General features: G+C 45.0%; 2 protein-coding genes across 3 annotated transcripts in view; both read right to left on the bottom strand.

The window, feature by feature from the left end:
* The window catches only part of NT5DC3 (5'-nucleotidase domain containing 3), an 89233-nt gene extending 76257 nt beyond the window's left edge, over window positions 1–12976 (bottom strand). The window contains exon 1 of one of the 2 annotated variants that reach the window (XM_058741585.1): window positions 12675–12976. In XM_058741585.1, the coding sequence (XP_058597568.1) occupies window positions 12675–12873 (199 nt within the window). In that variant the 5' untranslated portion in view covers window positions 12874–12976. The remainder of the gene's footprint in view (window positions 1–12674) is intronic. The other variant, XM_058741584.1, reaches the window with a different exon arrangement.
* A 2508-nt stretch (window positions 12977–15484) lies between these two features.
* Window positions 15485–27264, bottom strand: part of LOC131518992 (putative tetratricopeptide repeat protein 41) — an 87218-nt gene continuing 75438 nt past the window's right edge. The window contains 4 exon segments of the mRNA XM_058741580.1: window positions 15485–16169; window positions 16261–16390; window positions 24596–24649; window positions 24652–24728. Of these exon segments, the coding sequence (XP_058597563.1) occupies window positions 15491–16169; window positions 16261–16390; window positions 24596–24649; window positions 24652–24728 (940 nt within the window). The 3' untranslated portion in view covers window positions 15485–15490.

Raw genomic sequence — 27264 nt, 5'->3', positions numbered from 1 at the left:
GAGCTCAAGGTTCTGAACCCAAACTGTAAAGCTTTTAATGTTTCATCTGCAACTGGCAAGTGAAATGATAAGGAAAAGACAACCACCTGAGATGATTTTCTCTTGGCAAACTTCACCAGTTACAACTCCCTCCTGTCAAGTAAGGCTTGGGCAAAGACAGTCGGTTCTACTGACACCTGTCTGAAAACCGTGAGTGGGTCCTAATGCAACCGATGTGTTAGAGAACAATTTGACCATAATTCAAATGTCACGCTTATGTTTACAATGTTATGTTTAATGCCAACAAACGTGATCTGATATGGTTCTGACGACTTTTACCCTTTCTGCTAATAAGCAGTTACAGTAAGGGAGCTAAGAGTAGACCAAACAGTGTGACTTGAAATACAGACGATTCACGGGAGCGCTATTAGACCTCAGAGATTCAAATACAACTATTTTTAGCCAGAAACTACTTTCTCCGGTATCCCCAGTTTCTCCAATGGCCATTCAATTGTAAATCGCCTTTACTTCTTCAATAGCACATAGATGCAGAGACAAAACCAAGTGACCAATGTATCCTTTTCACCACGAGGGTGAACATTATGGGGTTACCTGTCCAGCGCACCCCAACCCTTAGGTAAGAAATGACCGTTCCCCACCTCCAAACACACGAATTCTGTGTTCTTCTGGGATCCCGCGCCACCCCTCCAGCCGTGTTTGGCAGTCCAGGCTAGAGCACCGGATTCACACCGAGCCACACTTCCCGCTCCTGCGGTAGGAACCTGCTTCAAGCCAGGCGAGCCCAGAGTCCTTCTCTTATTTCTTTGTCTTTACTTTATAGTTCTATTGAGGTACAAATGATGTATAAGAAATCACAACTTGACAAGGTCTGGCATATGTATACACGTATGAAGCCATCATCCCAATAAAGATAAGAAGCATATCTAGCATCCCCAAACATTTCCTCTCACCTCTTGAATTCTCCCTTTATCCTTGAGACCATCCCCACGCAACTACTGTTCTATTGTCTTTTTAAGGTTTATTTGTTTTATTTTTGAGAGAGAAAGAGAGAGAAACACACAGGGGAAGGGCAGAGAGAGAGAGAGAGAGAGACAGAGAGACAGAGAGAGAGAGAGAATCCCAAGCAGGCTCTGTGCTGACAGCACGGAGCCTGATGCGGGATTCAATCTCACGAACAGCAACATCAGGACCTGAGCTGACCACTGAGCCACTGAGGCATCCCTGTTCTATTTTTGATCAGATTCATTTGCATTTTCTAGAGTTTTATATAAAGAAGGTCGCACAGTATGTAGTCTCTTGGTACACTGGTTTTCCCACTTACTCAACCCTCAGGAACGTTTTCAGTAAGCACTACTGCACACCTACTATGTGCCAGCCACCACACAGGGAACTGTGCAGGGACCCTAAGTGAGTAAGTGATGACACACGAGCTCTGTAGTGACAGCATCACAGGCAGTGGGGGAGGCCGAGAACCCGCGAGCCGACAAGCGAGGCGAAGGGGAACTTAGCCCGGTTCCCCTCTCAGACGAGATGGCAATTCAAAAGTCATTTGTGCTACATCTACAACTCTAAAAAGCACCTCTCGTTTTTCCATTAGTTTAGATATTTCGTCCAGGGAAGAGCAATCCATGACAATTACAACTACTCATCTGAATAATTAATAATGCACATGACATTTGCACAACTCCTACCAGAAGTTAAAATAACATCTTTATTACTCAGTAAATAATATCTGCCACTTTGATTGTTCTGCGACAATCTATCATGCTTCCCAACGTTCTAAAAATAAAACCACACGGGACTACATTTGAAACAAAATTACATGTGATAATGGTTTAATGACAACCTAATCTTAAGTCATTTGATAAAACACACAGTTGGTAGAGTGTGTAACTCTGTCTCAGGGTTGTGAGTTCAACCCTCACCCCCAGTGTGGAGCCAACTTTAAAAAAAAAAAAAAAAAAAAAAAAAACAGGGGTGCCTGGGTGGCTCAGTTGGTTGAACATCTAGCTCTTGATTTTGGCTCAGGTCGTGATCCCAGCGTCATGGGATCAAACCCTGCATCTGCACTGAGCATGGAACCTGCTTAGGATTCATCCTCCCTCCCTCTCTCTCTCTCTCTCTCTCTCTCGCTCTCTCTCGCTCTCTCGCTCGCTCTCTCTCTCTTCCTCTTCCCCTCCCCAACTTGTGTGCGCGCGCACGTGCTTTCTCTCAAATAAAAAAAAAAAAAAAAAACTTAACTGCTCAAAAGAAAAGTATTTGTTTTGTTTCCTGAGGGAAAACTTCTTAGAAAAAGAAAATGTAGCCATATCAAAAGATCAAATACTAGGCAAGCTATCAAGAATTTTTCATTAAAGTATGGAGGAAGTAGAAAGGCAAGAATTATCAATGCCTCCTATACCATCCACTGGGCACTTCCCATTGATTATTTAATGCTCACAAGAACTCCCTAGGGTTAACACTGCGACACCCAGTTTGCAGATGAGAAAGGCTAAATTAGGAAGGTCCAAGGTCATACACTTAGCAAGCAATAAAATGTCGGTCAATTGCCTGGCAGACTATTTGGCACATAACTGACATTCATAAATGTCAGTTCCCATCTCCTTTACACATGCATTCAACTCATATTTTTCCTAAACAGCATAATCCCAGAAGCCAGGTCCCCTGACTCTTTCATGGGATCTCTGAGATCAAAACTATTTTTATAATAATGCTTAAACGTGCCAGACAGAATACTGTCGATTAGGACATCCACTCCTAATCCCTAGAATTTGTGGCTATGCTATCTTTACATGGCAGAGGGGAATTAAGGTTGTAGATTAAATCGGGCTGCTGATCAGCTGACTTTAAGAGAGCGACTAGGCTAGTTTATCTAGGTGGGCCCTACTCACAAGCGTTAAGTGTAGAAAGGACAGAAGATTCAGCGTCACAGTGATGGAATGTGAAAAAGGCTCCACTGACCATTGCAGGCTTTGAAAATGAAAGGGGCCCTAAACCAAAGAATGCAGGAAGCTTCTAGAAACTGGGAAAGGCAAGAAAACATGCTCTAGAGCCTCTAAAAGGAACAGAGAACTGCCAACACTGATTTTTAAGACACTGGAAAGGTAAAGAGATTCTACATCCCCACCATCCAGTTTAGGAAATAAACCCCTTAAATCTTCACCTGCATTCTCCTCCCGCCAAAGAGGCAACCACCACTCCGACGTTGGTGTTTATCATTCTCCTGCATTTTTTACTTTTAGCACATGCATGTGCCAACACCCTGAATTTAGCCCGGCGAGACCCATTTCAGACTTGTGATCTCCAGAACTATAACTGATTTGTGTCGTTTTAAGTCACTAAATTTGCAGTGATTTGTCAAAGGAGCAATAAGAATTTTTGCCTTTTTCACTCTTATTTTCTCACCAATTTACAGTGGAGCTTTCCAGAGGCCACACAATGTCTGACAACTCAATGGACAGAATGCAGAATCCGATCAGAGACCCCAGCCATCGCCTACTAATCCAGACACTGCAGAAATCTGCAAGAATGTGAAACTATGACATTCTTCTAAAGTTCTTTTATTTTGGAAAGTAGTCATTTTTCATCGAAAAAGTGTGTCATTTATGTTAGCAGGTAACAGATTTGTTATTTCAAATGAAGTGATAAATACCTATTTTTTAATCTCTCATTTTTAATTTCTAATATAGCCACTATCAGTGTAATCTATATAAACAGAAAAATTTGGGGACCTTCAATAATTTTAAGTGTGTAAGTCCTGTGAGCAAAACATTTGAAAACTGCTACCCTAGCTATGCCTGCCTTGTTCGCTACTATAAAGTAAGCCACACATAGACGATACTCAAAAAATACTTGTTAAATAAAATGGATACTCAAACAACATTCTGACACTGAGAGTAATCATGTTTCTCAAGCAGGTTTTCCTGCTCAAAAGAGAACAAAAACATTCCAGATGGGCCCAAAGTAATCACAAGAGTTACATCTTGGAGAGTTATGTCTCTAAATACAAATTAAAATTTTATTCTGGTTTATATATCATTATCTCATAAATTCACTTAATATAAGACAGTTCCCCCAAACCCTAGTAAACTGAAAAAGAGGAATTTCTCACAGTCAAGGACCAACCCACTAAAGTACAAAAGTGTCTTACCAAGCCTGATCAATCGGCTAACCTCTCTTTCTCACTGCACCATCTTGATTAAAACATGAAGTATGTGGGGCGCCTGGGTGGCGCAGTCGGTTAAGCGTCCGACTTCAGCCAGGTCACGATCTCGCGGTCTGTGAGTTCGAGCCCCGTGTCCGTCTCTGGGCTGATGGCTCGGAGCCTGGAGCCTGTTTCCGATTCTGTGTCTCCCTCTCTCTCTGCCCCTCCCCCGTTCATGCTCTGTCTCTCTCTGTCCCAAAAATAAATAAAAAACGTTGAAAAAAAATTAAAAAAAAAACATGAAGTATGTAACTTCAAAAATAAAAGAAAAAAGAAAATACCACCTTTTTTTCTCCTAGGCACCTGCTAATAATGCATGACAGGCACATAAAAACTTCTAGGGGGAGGTAGTGATCTTCAATCTGCTAAATGCTTTTTTTTTCATTCTTTTTTTAATGTATATTTATCTTTGAGACAGAGAGAGAGAAAGAGAGAGAGAGAGAGAGCGAGTGGGAGGGGCAGAAAGAGGGAGACACAGAATCCAAAGCAGGCTCCAGGCTCTGAGCTGTCAGCACAAAGCCCAACGCGGGGAGCCTGCTAAACGCTTTTTTAACAATTGTAGGGGAAAAGGCTTTTTATTCTCTTTTTTTCCTTCATCTAAAATAGAGCTTGTCAAAGTCAGGACCTCGTTGACAGGAAACCTCACAGGAATTAAGCCTGCCTTGGATTCTAGGTGTCCCAACAGAAGCAGCATGCCCCTGGGGCAGGGCTGGCTGCGCCCTTGCTCTGAGCCAGTCGGACAACATGCGGCTCCCTGTGGTCAGTACCAAATGGTTCACTTCCAACGGGGTATCAGGAACCGACAAGCCAGACTGAATGCAAAGAGCTTCCAAGTAATGAAGTCAAGGGGAGGGGCAGCGATGATGCATGATCACCATCTTTGTATTTAAACAGCTATCATATGGGAGAGGAATTAGAATGACTCTGTGTGACTCAAACCCTCCAAAATAAAATTGGCAGGCTTGCGCTCATATGGCAAACTCAAGCAGATGCCAGATGGCCACTAATAAGTGCTATGGAAAAACGGAATCCTTCTTCCAGCAAAGGGCTGGATAGATTCTACGACCTCGAAGGGTCTCTCTGCTTCTCTTCTAATTTAGGAATTTCTTTGCTACCTGAAAAATGTGGAAATTATTACATGGCATGTTTCCCCCTGAAATCTTTGTGCTACTTCTTCCCATGGCCACAGGATCATCAATATCTTACACCAAAATAAAATAAGACATTTAAAAAGTACATCTGATGATTTTTAAGACCCTCGGAAGGGTAAAAAGATACTACATCCCCATCATCCAGTTTAGGAAATAAACCCCTTAAATCTTCACCTGCATTCTCCTCCCACCAAAGAGGGTAACCACTACCCTGACTTTGGTGTCTATCATTCTCCTGCATTTTTGACTTTTAGCACATGTATGCATATCACTATAGGTGATCTATAGTATCTTTTATGTGTTTTCAAGCCTTTAAAAATTAGTATACATGTAGGGGCGGCTGGGTGGCTCAATTGGTTAAGCGTCCAACTTTGGCTCAGGTCATGATCTCAAGGTCTGTGAGTTCGAGCCCCGTGTTGGGCTCTGTGCTGACAGCTCAGGGCCTGGAGCCTGCTTCAGATTCTGTGTCTCTCTCCCTCTCTCTGCCCCTCCCCTGCTCGCACTCTGTCTCTCTCAAAAATAAATAAACGTTAAATTTTTTTTTTTTAATTAGTATACATCTGCAACTTGCTTGGTTTTTTTCATATATACACACACACACACACACACACACACACACACTCGGTGTTGTTTTTACAAGAGTCATCCATGTTGGCATATAGGCACAAGTCTTATTCAGGAGACAACATACATTTTCTGTAAGTGTTTTGGGCTGCACCCATGGACCATACATTCTGTTGCAACTACTCAACTCTAATGCCCTAGCACAAAACGAGCCCCCAAAAGTATGGAAATGAATGGGTATAACTGTGTTCCAATACAATTTAATACATGAAAATAGCAAGCAAGATCTGGCCCATGAACTATAGTTTGCAACTCTTCCCATAGTAAACATTATTTTCTTTTGGTGTCACTATAGCATTTGTCTGATATGAACACCTTTTGGGTTTCTTTGGTTATAGCATTTGCCCCAAATCTCTTTTCTCATTCTGTTAATTTCAACCTTTCTTTGTTGGTGAATCTCTTATAACAGCATTCAGCTAGAATTTGTTTCTTTTATCTGATCTGACAATCTTTTAGTCTGAGTTGATCATGATTACTGACATATCTGGAATTATTCCCACTACCACATTTTATGATATTTCTTGCTTTTTCTCTGTTTCTTTTACCTCTTCTCTCCTACTCTCTTTTCAACTTATTTTTATATTGTCAATACTTATTTAGATTTACTCACATGTCTACCAATACCTTTGCTTTCCATTTGGGCCTGAGTTGAAGGTCTAGCCATCCAGGGAGAGTTTCCATTTGCATCTATCAGGAATCCCAGGACATTATCACCTTGGGACCACTTTTAGTTAACTTCTCAGTTTGATTAACAGACCACGCAAGCAGACTATATTCAAACCCAAACCCACGTGAGGACCAGCCTGATTCCAGGGTTACAGGGAGATTTCCACAACCTCCCGACACACACAGGGAAAAACGTAGAGCAGAGACCAAGATATCCAAGTTTCCCTGTTGTCTTCCTGCATGGAAGGCAGGTCTCTGTGGGTCCTGGATTTATGAGATTCAGAGAGGAAGAGACAGACAGACAGAGACACAGAGAGACAGGCAGAGAAACAGAAAAAGACAGAGAGAGACAGAGAGAGAGAGACAGACAGAGAGAGAGAGACAGAGAGAGAGAGAGACAGAGAGAGAGTGTGTGTGTGTGTGTGTGTGTGTGTGTTCCCTCCCACCAAGCATAGCCAATAAAACCCAACAGGTGCTCCCAGGACAGTAACGCCTTCAGGGCTGCTCACCAGCCTCCTTTTTTAGGCCCTGCCACTACACTTTAGTTCCCCAGAGCTCAGCTATACGTGCAAAAGAATGTTCTTTGTAATTTTTCCAGCATGTGAGTATTCTATACAAAAAGATTTTTAAACTACCCATCTAGTCTACCAGATCGCTGGAAGCCAAAATCCAAAAAGAACAACTCTAAAATACAGAAGACTTGTCTGCCTCCACATGTCTTCAAGAGCCCAGTCAGACTCCTGGATCTCAGTCCCCTGCTGAGTCCTACTCCGTAAGCACCTGCTCATAACAATCCTTCACACTCTTACAGACTAACAGAGGGTTCAAAGAGTGCTGGGTTCACCAGAGAGGGCTGAGATGCTCCAGAAACCTCCTGAAACTATAGACGAAACTGCGTGGGTGCTTGCACTGTGAGTAAGTGTGCAAATCTGCCTGTTTTTCTACAAACAGAATACACAGCTTTCTCCAGATCCTCAGGGGGACCCTGACTCTGTTATTCTATGCCTGTTACATAGAAAAGGCATCAGGTTGCACAATTAAGCATCTTTGGGTATCATTATTATACATTCTTGTTAAACATATTGTTTGAACCTCCCAAGTATAGTCTCTAGAGCCTCTATTTTGAGCTATTACCTCAAAAGCAGGGTTCCACAGTCAAAAGTATTTGGGGAGTGCTACACCAACATCCTCCTCCTTGCAGACTCATGCATTTTAAAGACTCTGATAAGCCTACCTGTAACGAAGCTTTTTTGACATGTATTTTCAACATTTCCGTATCCACATCTCTCAGAAGACGGTGGAACACAGTCTGAGAAACACTAGTCCCGTCTTAAAACTACCTCATTATTATGAAGCTGTTTCCTTAACCCACTGCAGTTCCTTGAGGGAATGGTTTGCACTTTATGTTTATTCTATATACACTAAGCTTATACGACTGTCCTACACACACAGTCCTTACGAACTGCCTAATTTTTGAATGAGAATGAAATGCTCTCAACCGAGAACTCTGAATAAAATCCTTCAACACCCTGTAAAAGCTTCTAACACTTCGCACTAATCCCCACACTTCTTTCCACAAGTTAATACACTTCACAGCCCCAGCTAAGCAGCCAAACGGTCTGGCTCTACACAGAGGTCTGGCTCTACACAGACCGGCTCTGAGAAGATGCCTGAAGGGGCTGTGGGGGTGCACTGGGCATCCGAATCCCTTGCTTCTCTTCTGTCCCAACCGGCAGCCTCACCTGACACAGGTCAGGGATGAGTTCCAGGAAGGTGCGCACGGGGCGGGGGGCGCATAACAGGAAATCACAGACCACAACACAAACACATCCGCCCCTTTAATTACAATCGCACGATGATTTCTTAGAATTCACCATTCTAGGACACGGTTTCTTGAGCCTGGCCTTACCGACACCTGGGGCTGGATTATTCCTTGCTGTGAGGACGCTGTCCTGTGCATTACAGATTGTCTAGGGGCATCCCTGACCACCTCACGCTGGAGGCCAGGGGCAGCGCCTCACCCCCAGGTGCAACAAGCCAACAGGTCTCCAGACGTTGCCAAATGCCCCCCACCCGGCCCCGACGCCGGCGGAGACCCGCGGCTCTGCAGGGAATTTTTGCTGGAGGTTATAAACCGGTATTTCTTTTCCTAAAAATACGAAGAACCTTTCCTTTGAGCTGAGTTTGACAGGATGCATAAATATTCTACTTCCAAAATCTCAAGTTTAAAAAAAAAGACAGCCCAAATGAGGGACATTCTACAAAGTACGTGACCACTTCTCCTCAAAGCTGTCAAGGTAATCAAAACCTTGAGGAAAACTCAGAGAAACTGTCACCACCAAGAGGAGCCCAGGGAGACATGAAACTAAATGCAGTGTGCTGTTCCGGGTGGGTTCCTGGGGCAGAAAAGGACATTGGGTTAAAAACTAGGGAAATCTGAATTAAATATGGACTTGAGTTAATACTGATACATACTGACAATGCATCGACGTTCGTTCACCAATTGTGACGAATGTGCCACAGTCACGTGAGGTTGGGTTTATAGAAACCACATGATTTTTCTGTAAGTCGAAAACTGATCTAAAAACTAAAGTTTACTAAAAAACTTCTTAAAAACAAAAATGGAGGGGGGAAAAGAAGGGCGGGAGAAAAAGGGTAAATAAAACATGTAATGAAAATCAGCTCTTCCCTGAGCAGACTTCATTCTGGGAGAGCCTGCAAAGGGCTTGTTTGCATCAGCCAAGAGATCCCATGACCAGAAAGCAATCATCAGAAAGGGAGAAAAAAAAAAATTTATTTTGTCCTTTCATAAATTGAAAAAAAACAAAAATAAAACCACATGTTTTTGTCTGAATAGCCGTATTTTTTCTGACCTCTCATTCCTACAGACACAGTTCAAGTGTCACCCCCAGCAAGGGTTTCTGCAGCCCCTGGATCCCTGAGCAGTTCATCTGCTCTGGTGTCAAAGCCCCTGGGGTCCCTTGTTTATGTCCCCCAAGCTGACTGTCGCTTATCTGTTTACCAGTCTCCCCCCCACGTGACAGCAGTCCCACGCTGGGCGTTGGCAGGGACTCACCCACGGTGGGCCCCTCCCCCTCAGACTTGCCCATGTGTGAATCAACAGCCGTTAAGCCCACTGCTGGGTACCTAATAAATTCTTGGTGAGTGAATCAAGCTGGACATGTATATTCTTACAGACCTCGGCTAATGGCGGGTAGGAACGGTGCAGCCCCAGACAGGGGGAGAAAGGAAATGTCAAACGTTAGTCCCTGTGTTCTCAGGGGTGAGACAGGGACCTCCTAGGTATGTGCTGGGGGCATGAAGGCGGGATGGGGCACACCGATACATGATTCCCAGACCTGTAACACTTGAAAAGGCTTACACGTTGTTTAGTCCAGCGGCCTCCTTCTACAGAGACATCCAAGCTAGAGCGATCGGGGGGCTTGTTCAAGGCCACGCAGCTAGTTTGGCACTGCCCTAAGCTGAAGGGTACCTAGACTCTAGAGCTAAGGAACTCATCTCCACCCCTCACTAAGTGTGTGTCTAAAACTGGAAGTTACTTACTAATGAATAATACTAGCTACTAACTACTACACAGCTGCTGCATGCCAAGACCACGCTAAAAATCCCCACATTATCCCCAGATCACTGGTGAGGAGACTAAGATCAGAGAGGAAAGATAACAAGTAACTTGCACCTAAGACCACAGAGGTATTTAAGTCTCAAAAATCTCCTCTGAGCTCTCATACTCCACAATTTCACTCTGATTATCACACCCCAAAACCCAAACTCTGGCCTCATGCTGATCTTTATCACCCAACACTCTAGCTGTCTCACTCGGCAGGCACTGTTCTAAACACCTTCCATGGATGGACACAATCATTCCTCACCAAACCCTAGGGTGCGGTACTGCTGACATCCCCATGTTACAGATGATGAAACTGAGGCTTCATGAAGAATGGCAACAATTCGGCCTGTAGTTTCTTACAAAACTAAACATGCAATTACCATTCAACCAAGCAATGGCATTTAGACAAATGAAAACATGTTCACACAAAAACCTATATACGCAAATGTTTACCGCAGATTCTTAATTGTCAAAAACTGGGAGCAACCCAGCTATCTTTCAGTGAGTGCAGAACAGTTCAGCGGTTCACCACGGTTAAAAAATGGTTCAGCTGTGGTTCATCCACTCCATGGGATGCTACTCAGCAATAAAAAGAGAACACACATGGGTACAACACACACAACCATTTGCACGCATCTCCAGGAAGTTACGCTCAGTTCAAAAAGCCAATTCCAGAAAGTCACATACTGTTTGATTCCTTCTATATAACATCTTTGAAATGGCAAAATTTTTGAAATGGAGAACAGATAATGCCCCAGGGACTGGAGAAAGCATTGGCAGGAAGTGGACATAGCTATAAAGACAATGTGAGAGATGTCGCTAATGATAGTCCGTATCTTAAGAATATTAACCGCAGCACTGGATTCTTGAACCTGCATATGATAAAACCGTATAGAACTAAATACACAAACACAAGTGAAGTCAAAGTAGAGGGCTCTGATTAAGATCTGTACAATGTATCAGCATAGACACACTGCTTGAGATACTATACTATTCTTTTGCAAAATGTTACCACTGGGAGAAACTTAGGTAAAGGGTATGCCAGACCTCCGGCATCAATTTTTACAACAGCGTGTAAATGTTATAATGATTTCAATTTTAAACAGTCTTGCAAGTCCCAAAGCAGAGCTAGATGATCTACATTTCTTTCATCTAAGATCTGCAACGTCCAGGATCTGGAAAGGCACCCTTTTCACCATACCACACAGCCACTTCCAAATGCAGTGCAAAATTTAACCCTAAGCAAAGGAAAACTAAGAAGCCCTTTTTTTTTTTTTTTACAGAATTCTGCGTTGCCAGACACTTTGAGCTCTCTCAGAAAATTATCCCAGTTGGTGAAAATCAGCCCCTTGCTTTCTCTCATTAAACTGACTTCTGGCCAAAAGACTGAAAGTGGGATCCTACCAAAAGTTCTCTCCCACCAAATACTTTCCTTATCCACCCTACCCCACCCCACCGCACTGCCACCATCAGTCAGTACAAACATTTCAATTCTAAATCTTCCTTGAAAGTAGCAGCACCAATGGCTTAACACTGGCCTTTAATACCAGGCCCCAAATGGTCAGCTGCTACAGAAAAGTAGTGGAGCACAGGAAAAGGGACAGAGGGTCAGGGGCTGAGACAGACCCCAGGTCAAGGTGTGACCTTGGCCAGGTTCCTTAGACTGGAGTCTGACTTTTCCCATCTACAGGATGGGGATGTGGCATCGTCCCTCCGAGGTATGGGAAGGATTCAGGAGGACTATCTATGTGCCTGGCACTAGGATTTCCTCGGGCCTCCCACCGCCTCTGCCCATTTCCCTCACCAAGCCGATTTTATGTTCACCTGCCAACAAAGGAGTCACTCCCTGGAATCCCCTCCTCACTAAGGTTGGTAGATAACCCAGAACACTCTCAACTTGGACCCCTCCTATTTCAAACACGGCAAAAAAAAAAAAAAAAAAAAAGGAAAATCGCTTCTGGCCACCGACAGCAGCCCAGCAGCTCAGCTCCAGAGGCACTCGCCGCCTGCCGGACTCCGGCTGCTACTATTATTACTCTCCGTTATTAACAATACCTAACAGTGCCTGGGGGTGACTGCCTCCTAAGCGATGTCCGTGGAGCCCAAAGCGCTTCCGATGTAGATTTCTGGCTACGAATCGCCAGAATTTATAAAACTGCTTTCCCGACAGGAGAAAGGAAAACTGTAAAGTTTCTGGAGGTGCATTTTTCCGCGTTTCCCGGAATCGCACTGCGGGGGAGATGTCGCCGCAGTTGGGACTGGGGGAGACGGAGGGTCACGACTGGAGGGCCCTGGAGGTCAGCAGCGGGACCCGCGCGGGTGCGAGGGTGCCCGCTCACCCGCTGACCGCCTGAGACGGGCCCCTAGGCACTGGAGGTTCTGCGGGAACCGCCGCACTCACCTTCCGTGCTCCTCTTTGCCTCCCGGTAGCGCTCCCACAGGTAGCCTTTCATGTCCGGGGCCGTTCCAGGTGCTGTGCACAAGGGCCGTGCGGGGCCCGCGCGCCGCCACCCCCGGGCCGCGGTCCCGCAGGCGCTCAGCAGAGCCGCCGCCGCCCTCGCCCCGGCCCGAAGGGCCACAGCCGCCGCCGCCGTGGCCATGCTTCCCGCTGCCCTGCTGCTAGCGGCGCCCAGATACCGGAGCTCTACCCGCGCTCAGCCTGCCGGCGGGCGGCTCCCTGCGTCGGAGCACGTGGCGGCGGCGCGGCCCGCCCCTGTGGCCGCCGCGGGGGCGGGGCCTGGGCGGGGGCGGGAGGGCTGGTCCTCTCCGGCAGGGGGCGGGGAAGGGGCGTGTCTGAGGCGTGGTCTGGCCCTGTCGAGCAGGAGGCGGGGCGGGGCGGGGGTGGGGTCTGGGCCTGTCTGACAGGGGGCGGGGAAGGGATGGGGCCTTGGGCGGGGCCTGGTCCTGCCGGGCAAGGGGCGGGCCTAGGTGGGGCGTGGGCGGGGCGTGGGCGGCCTGGCCCTGGCGCCCAGCCTGCTGTGGTCGCTCCGAGATCCTACCTGTTTCCTCCTCGCTCGCCGACTGAGGCCGTCCCCCCAACTCTGACTGCATGGACAAAGTGCCTCTAGCCCAGGATTCAGGACGTGACCCCTCTCAGCATTAACAGCGTCTGAATTCTGGCTCTCTGCTGGACTGCGGGGGCGGGTCTGAAAGGTCCCTCGGTCCCCAAGATTGGATCTTTTACAGCGCCGCCCAAGAGGGGCAACTGGGCCAAGGCCCCACATGTGGGCTGATCTGTTTGAAAGTCATCCTCTTCCCCCGCCCCCGCCTACTGCACAGCCTAGAAGGCCAGTGCCCCTCCAGAAATTCCTGCCTCGAGAGGGAGGCCCTCAGAATACCGCCACACTGCTCCTGCGCCTGCCTACGTTCACAGGTGCACCTGTCTTCCCTCACATCTGCTAGGCTGCACCTGTTCTATGCATTGTGGTCCACCAAAGACAAACAGTAACCCCCACGATGCGACATTTCTGTGTGACTGAATCAGACTTGGCTGCTGCAGAAAAGGCCCACCCAGAACCCCGCTGAGGATCGCTGAACTCAGAGGACTCCCCAAGCTCTCGATTACTGTGGTTACTGTTGAGCAGGGTGTTAGTTGGAGTACAGGGAATAACTCAAGGCTGGCACACTGCCTGGAAGACCACACTGCCATGTGTGAAATAAGTCACGATTTAAGACAAATAACCCAAGCATTCACCTATGCTTACCTTGTTGGCTGAAGGGGTCAGAAAATGCTTCTTGGAAAAAGATGGCCTCTGAGTTAGACCTTTACAGATAACAACTACTATTTATTAAAGGCTTGCTATGTGCATTCTCATGCAATCCCCTCAGTAATCCTGAAAAACAGGAGCTGTGATTTCTCCCATTTTATAAATAATGAAACTGAGGTCAAGAGAAATGTAATAATTTTCCTGAGGTCCCACTGCTGAGCCCATTCTTCCATCTGGCTTCCTAGTATACTCTGTAGAATTTAGTTAGGTGATAAAATAGCCAATAAGTAATCCTTAACAGTTAATGGGTAACAAATCACCGATGAGAGGCAATTAAAATGTTTCAAGTAGATAGGATATGGGCACCTGGGTGGCTCAGTCAGTTAAGCCTCTGACTCTTGGTTTTGGCTCAGGTCATGATCTCACAGTTCATGAGATCCAGCCTCGTGTTGGGCTTTGTGCTGACAGCACAGAGCCTGTGTGGGATTCTCTTTCTCTCTCTCTCTCTCTCTCTCTGCCCTTCCCCTGCTCAAGCTCTATCTCAAAATAAATAAATAAACATTTTTTTAAAAAAAGAATAATACAGATATGATATTAAATCCATGGATTCTGGGGGAACCTGGGTGGCTCGGTCAGTTGGGTGTCCGACTTCGGCTCGGGTCATGATCTCACAGTTTGTGAGTTCAAGCCCCGCATTAGGCTCTGTGCTGACATCCCAGATCCTGGAGCCTGCTTCTGATTCTGTGTCTCCCTCTCTCTCTCTGCCCCTCCCCTGCTCACACTGTATCTCTCTCTCCTTCAAAAATTAATAAACTTAAAAAAAATTTAAATAAATCCATGAACTCTGGTACATTAAAGTTACTTTATGATTTCAATTTATTCCAATTTATCTTTTCTTATTCATGTTTCATTAAAAAAAGTTTTGGTGATAGCAATTATAAATTTTGTTTACAAGGAAAATCAATTCATAAATTCAAAATAAACTATATCAATGTAAAAGTAACACAATTAGAACTTTAATAGTACTGCTTCAGCATATTTTTAGATATGGAACCCTGTGAGATCAACATTCGTCTACCTACCATGTAAATATGAATCACTTCAAAATTGTTTTTAGCTACAATCTGTTACATATTTTAGAATATTTTTTTTTAATTTTTTTTTTAACGTTTATTTTTGAGACAGAGAGAGACAGAGCATGAACGGGGGAGGGTCAGAGAGAGGGAGACAGAATCTGAAACAGGCTCCAGGCTCTGAGCTGTCAGCACAGAGCCCGACGCGGGGCTCTAACCCACGGACCGTGAGATCATGACCTGAGCGGAAGTCGGACACTTAACCGACTGAGCCACCCACGCGCCCCCCGTTACATATTTTAAAGAACTAAAAAATCAAGACCTAGACTTTGATTATCATCACTTCTAAAAGTTATGAAAGAAAATATCTCATCAAAGAGTTCTAAATAAAGGCAAGTATTAAGAAATTTCAAACACAAATACACCCATGATCATTTTTATACTTTATTAGTATCATTTGAGGTCTTCAACAATTTGGTTTCAAACTGAGATCTTCTCTGCAAAAAACTCTTCTGGGGAACCGAACTGTATTCTGGGCTATGAAAAAGCCACTTTTCTGATATGAACTCAGATATGGATTCCCAGGGATTATTTGTGCTAAGAGACCCTCCTGCCAAGGGATGCCGGTAAATTGTGGTGATTTGGCCTTTTCCACCCTCACCTTTAGCTGAGAAAACCTTTTGCCGTGAAAGCTTTACTACACCATCCATTTTACCCAAAGATAAAACCTTAGAGGAATAATCTTTCTTTTTCATTGAACCTCCTTTTTCTGGGCCATTCCATGGCTCCACATTATCCTGTGTCTTCTGTCGGGTCTTCTCCTCAACAGAAATGGAAACGATGGGTCTCAAGACTTTTTTCCCTTTTCCAGAAGCGCATTTTGATTTCTCTGAAATTATATGAGGTGCCAAGTCCATGCTTTTAACTCTCTGTAGGTTATGTGCATTCATGCATATCGCAGAGCTCACTGTATTAGAACTCTGAGCACTGTGGTAGTCTAATTTAAGCAAGTACTCCCATAATGAGGTGCCATTCCTAGAACCCTCGAAATATTGCTGACTCATGCGTTGAGGCCAACATCTTCTACTCCTGATCCGCTCAATTTCCCTCAGAAGTCTGCAAAAGATCAGAAATCGTCAAGAGGCCACATGTATCACGTGAATAGCCAGAAGCAGTTTTCTTTTTGAGACCCAGAACAGAAACTCACTGCAGGATTCCATGGATTGATGAATGAGAAGATCCCAGGTAGGTCACCCTTAAGTCAAGTGATCTGTACAAATAGCCCACTGCTTCAGTCATGACGTGATGACCGGAGTCATTTATGAATAACTGACCTGCTGGATATTTGAAAATAAGAATATTAGCATTTTTTAAAATTACTCCTGGTTTCACATACTTAAAAGAGAAGGATAAAAAAAATTATAAAAGATGGCACTGGGTGCTTGTTTCAGCAGTACATATACTAAAATGGGAATGATACAGAGAAGATTACATGAACCGTTCCATTATTTTTAAGAAAAGGGTGGCTCAGTCGTTTGAGCAGCCTACTTTTAACTTCAACTCAGGTCATGGTCTCATAGTTCGTGAGTTCGAGCCCCATGTCAGGATCTGAGCTGACAGTGCAAAGCCTGCTTGTGATTCTCTCTCTCTCTCGCTCTCTCTCTCTCTCGCTCTCCCCCTTCCCTGCTCATGTTTTCTTTCTCTCTCTCTCAAAATAAATAAATAAACTTAAAAAAAAAAAGATGGCATTAGAACATCATCTATTATAGTATTCCTGACAAAAACATTTAATCCAAGTCTAAATATAAGGAAACAATCAGATACAAATTGATTTTGGCTCAGGTCATGGTCTCAAGGTCATGGGATTGAGTGTCAGGCTCTGTGCTGACCATGGAGCCTGCTTGGGATTCTCTCTCTCCCTCTCTCTCTATCTCTGCCCCTCCCTCTCATGCATGCACACACGCACTCTCTCAAAATAAATAAAAATAAACGCTTAAAAAAAGGATATTTCCTAGAACACGTGGGGACACTTGAATATAAACTGCACATTAGATAACAGCCTTATGTAATGGTCAAATTTCCCAGATTTGATAAGTGTATCGTGATTATTTAGGGGAACATCCTTGTACTTTGAAGACACATGCTGAAGTATTTACAAACAGAAGTGTCATATCAGCAACTGACATTTAAATAGTTTGGAAAAAAAATATGGATGGACATGCATGTATGAAAGAGAAAAAGAATGCAAATGTGGCCAAAAACGTTAACAATTGGTGAATATGGGCAAAGGGTCTATAGGTGTTCATTATATAATGCCAGGTGCCACTGTCAATAATGTAATATAACTCTCTAAAATGTGTTTATATATATATATATATATATATATATACGTATATATATAACATATACATATATATATATTAACAGTCTAAACTACAAGTGGTAAATTTATTCATTTATTCATCTACTCATTTTACCCATTTATTCATTTACTCATTTTACCCATTTACAAGACCCATTTTAAGGAGCTGAATTTCTACCACTAGTTATAAACATAATGTAAGGCCAGTGCATACAGGGCATTGATTTGGGTGTGTGACAAAGAGACTGCCAAGATCTTAAGGGTAAAAACCACCGGCCCCATATTAATAATAATAATAACAACAATGGTAAATTATGCGATTGCCATCCATCAGGGCTGTGTAATCCCAAAAGGTATAAATGATCATCATTTGTCGATTGTTTTCTCATTTAGCCTTTTACTAGGACACACATCCACATGGTTCAATGAAAATGTATAAAGCTATGAAGTAAAAAGCGTCTCTCCCATCTCGGTCCTCATCTGTGCAGTCTTCTCCTAACCCGCGTCCTTCCAGAGAACTTTTAGTGCATGTCTATTGTCTTTTAAAGAGGAGAAGACTGGAAGAAGTAACTAGCTCCCGTTCATGGTAGAACAGTCCAAGGTCTGCTTCATCCCCAAGCCCGTGTCCTCCACTGACTGCTACACTAGGCTGCCGCTTCCCTCATCCTGGATTGTCCTTCTTCGGAGGACCAGCCGTGGCTTCTATTTGCAGAAATGTTCTCTTCTCTGTAGCTCTGCCTCATGAGTCATAAACCCAGGTCTCAGAGTCTCGTAGGGAGCTGTAGCTATTGGCTCTGCTTAGCAATCTGTGGCTATTTTTCTTCTTTTCGAATTATTTTCATAACTCCCTGTGATGTTATGTCTAGCAGAGCAGAAGGCACTTTCACAAGTGACCCTGCTCTGGATGGCCACGTTGCCTTGGTCTTAACTAACCTTACAAGGTAAAGAGAAGAAGAGAGCCAGAATGTCTCACGCGGCAGCTGAGCAAGAACTCATTCCCCGAGATCTTCTGGATGCCAGTAACCAGGCCGCATAGAATGTTTATTCTGCCCAAAGCCCTTTAATAGGCTCCGACTTGCCACACAGACCAGCTACCACTGCCCCAACACACAGTTTCCAGCTCCTGCTCCTCAGACTCCCTCCTGGCCACACATCTTGGCTCCTCAGGCCCCTGTACCCTCAGGATCCATTCTGCACCTGTATCTATAGCTCTGACCTCAGACACAATCCAGTCCTCTCTTTCTGGCAACAAGTGTTGTAGCTTTCAGGAAAGGACAGCCTTGCCTCAGGCCCAGCCCCAGGCCATCCCATCCTCCCTTGGGATCAGTACTGGCTGGGCAGCATGACCTAGACTGGTCAGTCCTCCCAGCCCAGGGAAGAAGACAGACCAGGATGGGTTCGTTTCAAGTAGACGGAAGTCACCGAACCTCTTCTTACTTGAACTCTTCATTTTCGATGGAGAGGGAATCTAACATTAATTGGGCATTCTGTTGGTCTTTCTGCATACATCATCTCATTAAATCTTCAAAATAACCCTATGGACATTATTACTATCACTTTTTGGCCAGTAAGAAAATTGAGACTCAGAGAGGTTCTGTCCAGAAACCAGCAGAACTGAGATTCAAAGCCAGGTCCCTGGGATCCAAGCACTATAACTTCTAGAGGTAGGTAAAGACAACACCATTCTCCCTGTTGCAATGGATCCTTAGGAGATTTTCCATAAAAATATAGATAGGGAGGAACCATCAGCTATCTTTTCATTTTGCACTTAGGGACAGAATATGAATCAGAGGTAAGAAAAGTGGGGGACAGGGGCGCCTGGGTGGCGCAGTCGGTTAAGCGTCCGACTTCAGCCAGGTCACGATCTCGCGGTCCGTGAGTTCGAGCCCCGCATCAGGCTCTGGGCCGATGGCTCAGAGCCTGGAGCCTGCTTCCGATTCTGTGTCTCCCTCTCTCTCTGCCCCTCCCCCGTTCATGCTCTGTCTCTCTCTGTCCCAAAAATAAATTTTAAAAAAACGTTGAAAAAAAAAATTAAAAAAAAAAAAAAAGAAAAGAAAAGAAAAGTGGGGGACAGGCCTACCAACTACATTGAAAATCTGTCCTCAGATTTAAAAATGTTTTTAATGTTGATTTTCTTTTTGAGACAGACAGCACAAGCGGGGGAGGGGCAGAGAGAGACACACACACATAGAATCCAATGCGGGCTCCAGGCTCTGAGCTGTCAGCACAAAGCCCTATACAGGGCTCGAACTCATCAACCACAAAATCATGACCTGAGCCAGAGTCGGACGCTCAACTGACTGAGCCACCCAGGCGCCCTTATTCTCAGATTTTAAATGGTAAGCTCTCCTCATCCCCCGCTGCCAACTTTTTTACTGCTTATATTAAAAATAAAGTGGGGGACGCCTGGGTGGCTCAGTCGGTTGAGTGTCTAACTCTTGATTTCGGCTCAGGTCATGATCTCATGGGTCGTAAGATCAAGCTCCGAATCAGGCTCTGTGCTGTGGAGCCTGTTTGGGATTCTCTCTCCCTCTCTCTCTGTCCCTCCCCCACTCACTCACTCTCAGTCTCTCTCTCTGTCCAAATAAATAAATAAACATTACTAAAAGAATAAAATAAAAAATAAAGCGGTAACTTTACTATTTCCTCTAGAAAAAGAAAGCAAGATCTTTTATCCAAAGACAATCCTCTGCCCTTTTAAGTATTCTTCTAAAGTACAACCTTTTCTAGTCTGTATTCTACTACAATTTAAGCCTCTTGCTTCCTCTAATATTTGCTGTCACCTAACACGTGGGATTTTCCAAAGCCAGCCCTGTGTTTACTTTCTCCCCAGTCCATAGTTGCAATGCAGGTGGTTGCCACCAGCTAACAAGGAAGATCTCAGGTGTTGGTGGAGGTCCTCAGGAAATCGAATCAACTCTATGGACACTGCCCAACAGGGAGCCCTCCCCCCCCACCTGTGCACCTGTGTGGGAATGAATGGGCTAAGTAGAGACAATCCCCTTCTATGTTCTCCACCCGGAAGGTGTCCTGCAAATGTGAATGAGGAAGGAGGATTATGCATTGCCTAGAGGTTCTTTGTTGAAAGTTTTTTTGTTTGCTAAGTATGCATGTCCAAAGTTTCTTCCTCAAAAGTCCTTCAGTTTGAGACACTAAGCTTGTTTCCTCATTCTTTCAATAAATGTGTGTCTACAGACATATTAGGGAGGGAGAAAGCTATCATTGTCTCAAAGTGAAACGTTGCAACTGGATGTCTCCATGGGCTTTCCATTTCTGCCCTGAAAGGAAACAATAAAAGAGGGTATGTGGGCGGGGAGGAGGATGGAGGGGTTCCACCCCTTTCCACTGAGACCACTGGCAGGTCCGCTTACAGGGACCCAGCTGCACATGACAAGCAGCAACCTCTGTCCTCTGCCTCAGTACTGCATGAGTTCATTCCACCGATTAAGGGGCCTGTGCAGACCCCACTTTTGAGTAGAGGGAACAAATTCATTGTTCTCTCTTACACAGGCTTTTGCCCCTACCACTCCACCAAAACTGAAGGTTCCCTGCGACCTCTGTGGCACAAGGGTCTGCTCTCAAGCTGGTGGTCAGTTGTCAGCCCTGTCCTTTCTCAGCTTCCATGACTTTACCGATTCTCAGCCTCCTTCTAGAGCCATTCCTCATCTTTCACTACAACTCTTCCCTCTGCCCACCCCTTAAATACTGGCATTCTTCCAACTTCTATCTCTTGTCATCTTTTTGTCTTATATTCTTCTTGGCTCTTTCAACCATTCTACCAGGTTGACCCACCAAGCATCTGCTAAGGACTCCAAAATATTTTTCTCCAGCTCAGTCTTCTAGCTCCTAAGCACCAGAGTCATATACTCTACTGCCTACTCACATAATGTCCCCACTCACATAAGAGATTCAAACTCAACATGCCCTAAATTCGCTCACCATGGATCCCACCCCAACTCTCAACCTATGCTTCCTGTCTTAGAACAGCAACAACCTCATCCACGCAGATCCAATCACCTCTGGTATGGCCATAAACTGGGGGATACCTTTGTTCCCTTCCCTCACCTCCCACATCCAATCAAGCACTGAAAACAGTTGGATTTACCTCTGAAATCTCAAATACAACCCTTTCTCTCTATTTCTACTGTCCTGGTCTCAGTTAACACAGGAGACTCTCCAGTCCTCTCTTACCAGCCCCATCCTCTATGAGCCACAAGAGTATTAGATCTAAAATACATTTTTGGTGGGGTGCCTGGGTGGCTCAAGTGGTTAAGCATCTGACTCTTGGATCTCAGCTCGGGTCTTGATCTCAGTGTCGTGAGTTTAAGCCCTGAATTCAGCTCCACACTGGGTATGGTGTCTACTTTAAAAAATGAAGTGAGAATTGTTTTCTATGAAAAACAGGCTGAATGCTTTGGAATTCTTTCAAATTCCAGGGCAAGACAGCCATAAAGGGTGGAGGGAAGAAAGAGATAGCAACCTAGAAGGATCTTACACAAACCATGACAATTGTCCAAGTTCTCACCCTACAGAAACTAAAACTGGAAATTGTGGGTGATACATTTTGAGAAAGGTGATGGCTAATTCTAATCAGAGGACCCACTCTAAAAAAAAAAAAAAAAGTCTTGATTCTAAATTTAAGAGTTTGAGGAAATAACTATTTATATGTCGAAGTTAAAATTGAAATGCATAGGATGCCTGAGTGGCTCAGTCAGTTGAGCATCCGACTCTATTTCAGCTCAGGTCATGATCCCAGGGTCATGAGATTGAGCCCCAAGTCAGGCTCCATGCTGAGCATTCTCTCTGTCTCTCTTTCTTCCACCCCCACATGTGCGTGCTCTCTCTCTCTCTCTCTCTCTCTCTCTCTCTCTCTCTCTCTCTCTCTCAAGCAAAGAATAAAATAAAATTGAAAGGCAGTTTGTCTATGTCACTTACCTGATCTTTTGGATTAAGAGACCTAGTGCTATAGGGGACCACAGCTGAGCTGAGCATTGAAAACTCCTCTGAGGAGAGAGGACTGACTCACCGTATGAAAAGTCACCCACTAGAGCTTTTGTTTAACTTCTTCCTTCTAAATTTGACAGAGATGGTTGGCATTTCTTTTTTTAAAAGAATCCCAGGGAGAGGGAAATAACGTGAACTTCATCTATCATACTTCTTCCAAAATAAACAATTCAGTACAGAACATTCAGCTTGATATTATGGGATATGAAAAGCCACACTCCCACTGAAATTATTTCTCAATAGGCGGATTTAAAACACTTATCAGAGGAGCGCCTGGGTGGCTCAGTCTGTTGAGCATTCGACTCTTGATCTCGGCTCAGGTCTTGCTCTCGGCTCAGGTCTTGCTCTCGGCTCAGGTTTTGATCTCACGGCTCATGGCATAGAGCCCCGCCTTGGGCTCTGCACTGACAGCATGGAGCCTGCTTGGGATTCTCTCTCTCCACCCGCTCTGCCCCTGCCCCACTTGTGCACATATGAGCTCTCTCATAAATACATAAATAAAAACACTTATCAGAGAAGGAGAACAGTAATACGGTTCTGTGTCAGAGGTAGCCTGGAATATAAATCACAAAAATCCTCTTTTCATAGTCAGGATTCGTACTAAAATCTCCAGAATTAACAGTTTTATCAGGTTGAGATTTGTCTTGAAACTGGATTGAAATTGAGAGGAGACAAGCTGTACAGGATATATTACACAGAAACACTTCATTTTTGAATAAGTGTCTCACAAAACCATGACCAGAAGAGGAAACAAAATGTAGAATTTATTGCCCCACAGACTGTCACCTCAGATTCTCCGATTGACCAAACTCAGTTCAGGCTCTTCTCAGCTCTTTTTCAACCAGGCCTCACTTTGGGCTTCTGTGTTCATCTCTGCGTTGTCCTGTTTTAGCAAGAATCCTCCTAAGTCAGTTTAGCCATCCTCAGTGTCTGATCACCCTGGACATCAGGTTCCTCAGTCCCCATCACAGCCCAGGTGAGGCCTGCCTTCAGCAAGAACCCTGTTAGGTTCATTGAGCCCGAATTCCTTACATCAGACGTTTCCTCTCGGTGAGTTTTCTATCCATTGACTCCCTCCCTACTCCTTGGCTATAAATTCTCACTTGCCCATGCTGTATTCAGAATTGAGTGTACTTTTGTACTGAGGCCTCTTTCCCCTATTGCAACAGTCCTAAATAAAATGTTCTTACTGCTTTAAGGTGCAGCAAATACTTGTTGAATGAATGAATGAATGAATGAATGATAATAACACAAGTAATTAACATTTAAAATGCCCTTAATGGGGCTCTCGGGTGGCTCAGTTGGTTAAGCATCTGACTCTTAATTTTGGCTCAGGTCATGATCTCACAGTTCAGGAGTTTGAGACCCACATCAGGCTCTGTGGTGATAGTATAGAGCCTGCACAAGAGATTGAGAGACGGATGGAAAGACTTCTTTCCATTATGGACTGAGTGTGTCCTCCTCCCAAATTCTTTTGCTGAACTCCTAACCCCCAACAGGATGGCATTCAGAGATGAGGCCGTTGGGAGGTGAGTAGGTCATGAGGGCAACCCCCTCATGAATGGGATCGGTGTCCTCATAAAAGGGGTGTCCGTCCTCCCACCATGTGAGGACACAGTGAGAAAACAACTGTCTATGAACCAGGAAGCAGGCTCTCTCACGAGTCTATTGCCACCTGATCTTGAACTTCCCAGCATTCAGAACTGTGAAAAACAGGTATCTGTTGTCTAGGCCTCCCTGTCTGTGGTATTCTGTTACAGCAGCCCAGACAGACTAAGACGCTTTCCTGATAAGACAAGGTAAACAAGACGCTTACATAGTCAACAGGAAATACCTGCTTCAAAATGAAAGCATTTTTATTTTTTTTATTTTTTTTTTTTAATTTTTTTTTCAACGTTTTTTATTTATTTTTGTGACAGAGAGAGACAGAGCATGAACGGGGGAGGGGCAGAGAGAGGGAGACACAGAATCGGAAACAGGCTCCAGGCTCCGAGCCATCAGCCCAGAGCCCGACGCGGGGCTCGAACTCACGGACCGCGAGATCGTGACCTGGCTGAAGTCGGACGCTTAACCGACTGCGCCACCCAGGCGCCCCGAAAGCATTTTTAAAATAAGCCAAGTATGCAGGTCAAAGGGAAAAGTCACCCTCTTCTAATAGAAATATGTCAGCAATTACCTAATTTACACAAGGTGTCACTTAGGCTAATGCTCAGCTGCTTCCTGACGATGAGGAATTGGTGAAAGTCCCTGCATTTTCCTTTATTCGTATCACTTGTTTATAATATTCAATTGCTTGCTTCCTTTGGCATCTAGAAAAGAGAAATTTAATTAAAGTTTTGCATTTATTCATTCATTCATTCATTCAACAAACATTCAGGTCTGGGGGTCAAAGATGAGTAAAACTAATCCGTGTCTCAGAGAACTTCCCAAGGTAGGAGCAGAGCCTGAAGAGTGAAACAAAGGACCAGCCACTCATGAAGGGCACTAAGTGCAAACCTAAGGGTTCGGGGCTTCGTGGTGCAAAATCTCCATTAAGAGTATGATGTGATCTAACATGCATTGTAGAAAATTCCCCTGGATGGACGATGTGGAGGAGAGACTGCAGCAGGTAAGGCTACAGTCAGGGAGGCCAGTTACTCCAAAGGAAGAATGAGGGTCTGAGGTGATGCAGTGACCCCCAGACGAAAAAGGAGATCCGCTGAACCTGGGCATTACAGTGAATGTTGTGGCCCTGGTGCTGGGATCATTGGGGCATCGCCCAGTAGAGTGACGTGGTTAGAACCTGAGCTCTCAAGTTAGACAGGCTTGGTAGTGACATGGAGGTTAGTTAGGCATAGAGCTCTGCAATCAGACTGCCTGGGTGGTAATCCTGGCTCGACCACTTAAAGCTGGGCAAGCATCCTAATCTTCTGAACCTCAGCTTTCTCACCTTCAAAATGAGCTCAACAGAATTGTTTTGAGGATTTGACAAGAAAACGCATGCAAAGCCTTTAGTATAGTGACTGATCATAAACACGATCAAGATGACCCCATGGTGTCTGCACTGGGTGAAACAGAAGACGCGTTTCGTAAGGAAGAGAGGGTGGACGTGTTCAGTCTTGAGAATGTGGACTTGAAAATGCCCAAATACTTTGGAATACTCAAGTGGAGACACCCAATAGATGATAGGTCTAAGAGGAACATGACGGCAGGCAGCCAGCACCTTATGGCTGAAGCTCTAGGCACAGGTGAGGTTGGGGGGCTAAAATTGAGACCAGCGTCCAAGCACAGCGTCCATGAACTGAACCCAAGGGAGCACCATCATTTGAACAAGAGTCAGTGAGAGAAAGAGGAAACCCACAAAAGAACTGAGAAGGGATCATCAGAGAAGAGATCCAGGAGGGAGGGGATCTCAGGCACCAGAAGAGAGTTGTTTCCGGAAGGGAGTCATCAGCACAGTCCTTACCTCAGCATGAGAAGGCCAACAAGATCAAAAAGTACAAAGGGACACATGTAACATGTTCCTGATGACATTCACTGTAGTAGAGAAAATGGAGCTGGATGGAGGTAGATGTTCAAAGACAGTGAATGGGAAGTCAGGAAGAAACTTGACCTTGAAAAGGTGACTGATGAACGGGTAGCTGCTGATGAGTGGATACAAAGTCAAGAAAGAGTAGATGACATTTATTTTACTGAGAACATTTACTGTTCCTCTTAAGACAGCTTATTCACTCTTCTCTGTCCTGTTGCTTTTAATTTAACCTCCTTTTTCCAGCCCTCCCCACCCCCATGCTGCAAGGCCCTCAGGATCCCACGGATCATTTCTGTAGTGCATGAGCACTGGCTCGAGGGCACCTGGCCACCGGGACAAAGGATCTACACATGTGTGAGAGGTGAGGCGAGTCGCACAGCAAAATATCTCCTGATCTATAACTAATGCTAAGAAAGATGTAGTCACCTAAGGACAACCTTCCACAAGGAAAAAGGCTTCCTGTTATTCCAGAAGGTTGATCGCTGCTAATGAGACCTGGGCAAAAGGCATCCAAGTATGGTCAGGCTGTCTGCCGCAGAGGCCCCCCCTGTGGAACGGACTAGCAATATTAAGCGTCTGTGATTCACACCCCACCCGCTGTGGACTTGTGATGGGGCAGCCCCAGGCAGCACGGATGACTCAGTCAGTATGCTAGTGTTTAGATTTTTCTTTTGCGAGGCATTGGTTTCACTGTCAAGCTGTTTGCTTCTCTAAAGAAAGGCCTGTCTCTGTTCACAGGTGCGGGTCTTAAGGGGAACGAAAGGAGGCTTATCTGGTATCCGGCACCTAAACAATTACCTGATGCAGAGCAAAATAACAATACTAAGAACCCCATTTAATGAGCCCTTTTGGAATGTGCCAGGCTTTCCGCTAAGCACTTCACAGACGGGATCTCTTAGTCCTCACAGTCACCCTGTGAGGAAGACACTATCCTCACTCTCATTTTACCAACGAGGAAATGAATGGGACAGCACCTGTAAAGTTAACCCTAACTACGTGCTCATTTGGGCTATGCTTTTGAAGGTGAATACTCCAAGAAAGACTAAGTGCCCATTGGCAACCTCTCATCCCTCCTGGGAGCAAAAGTGGGAAGAGGTTGCCTGTCTGGGGAGAGGTAAGACAGAGAACAGAGAGCGGAGGGACAGAAACTACAAAAACTCCACAACTTTGTAATATAACCTAGAGCTTCTCCAGCCTTCCGGTTGGCTGACTCGGCTCTGAGAGGGTGTGAGCCAGAGCCAAAGGAAGGGTGGGGTGTATCAGCGTCTGGACTCTCAAAGAACCTTCTCTCATACCCATCTGGCGAGAGAAGTGGTAGATGCTAACGCTGATTC

This window comes from Neofelis nebulosa, chromosome 8 (assembly GCF_028018385.1).
Source record: "Neofelis nebulosa isolate mNeoNeb1 chromosome 8, mNeoNeb1.pri, whole genome shotgun sequence".
NCBI classification, from domain to species: Eukaryota; Metazoa; Chordata; class Mammalia; order Carnivora; family Felidae; genus Neofelis; species Neofelis nebulosa.
The sequence above is the reverse complement of the archived record's forward strand: the minus strand, read 5'-3'. Positions and strand labels throughout refer to the sequence as shown.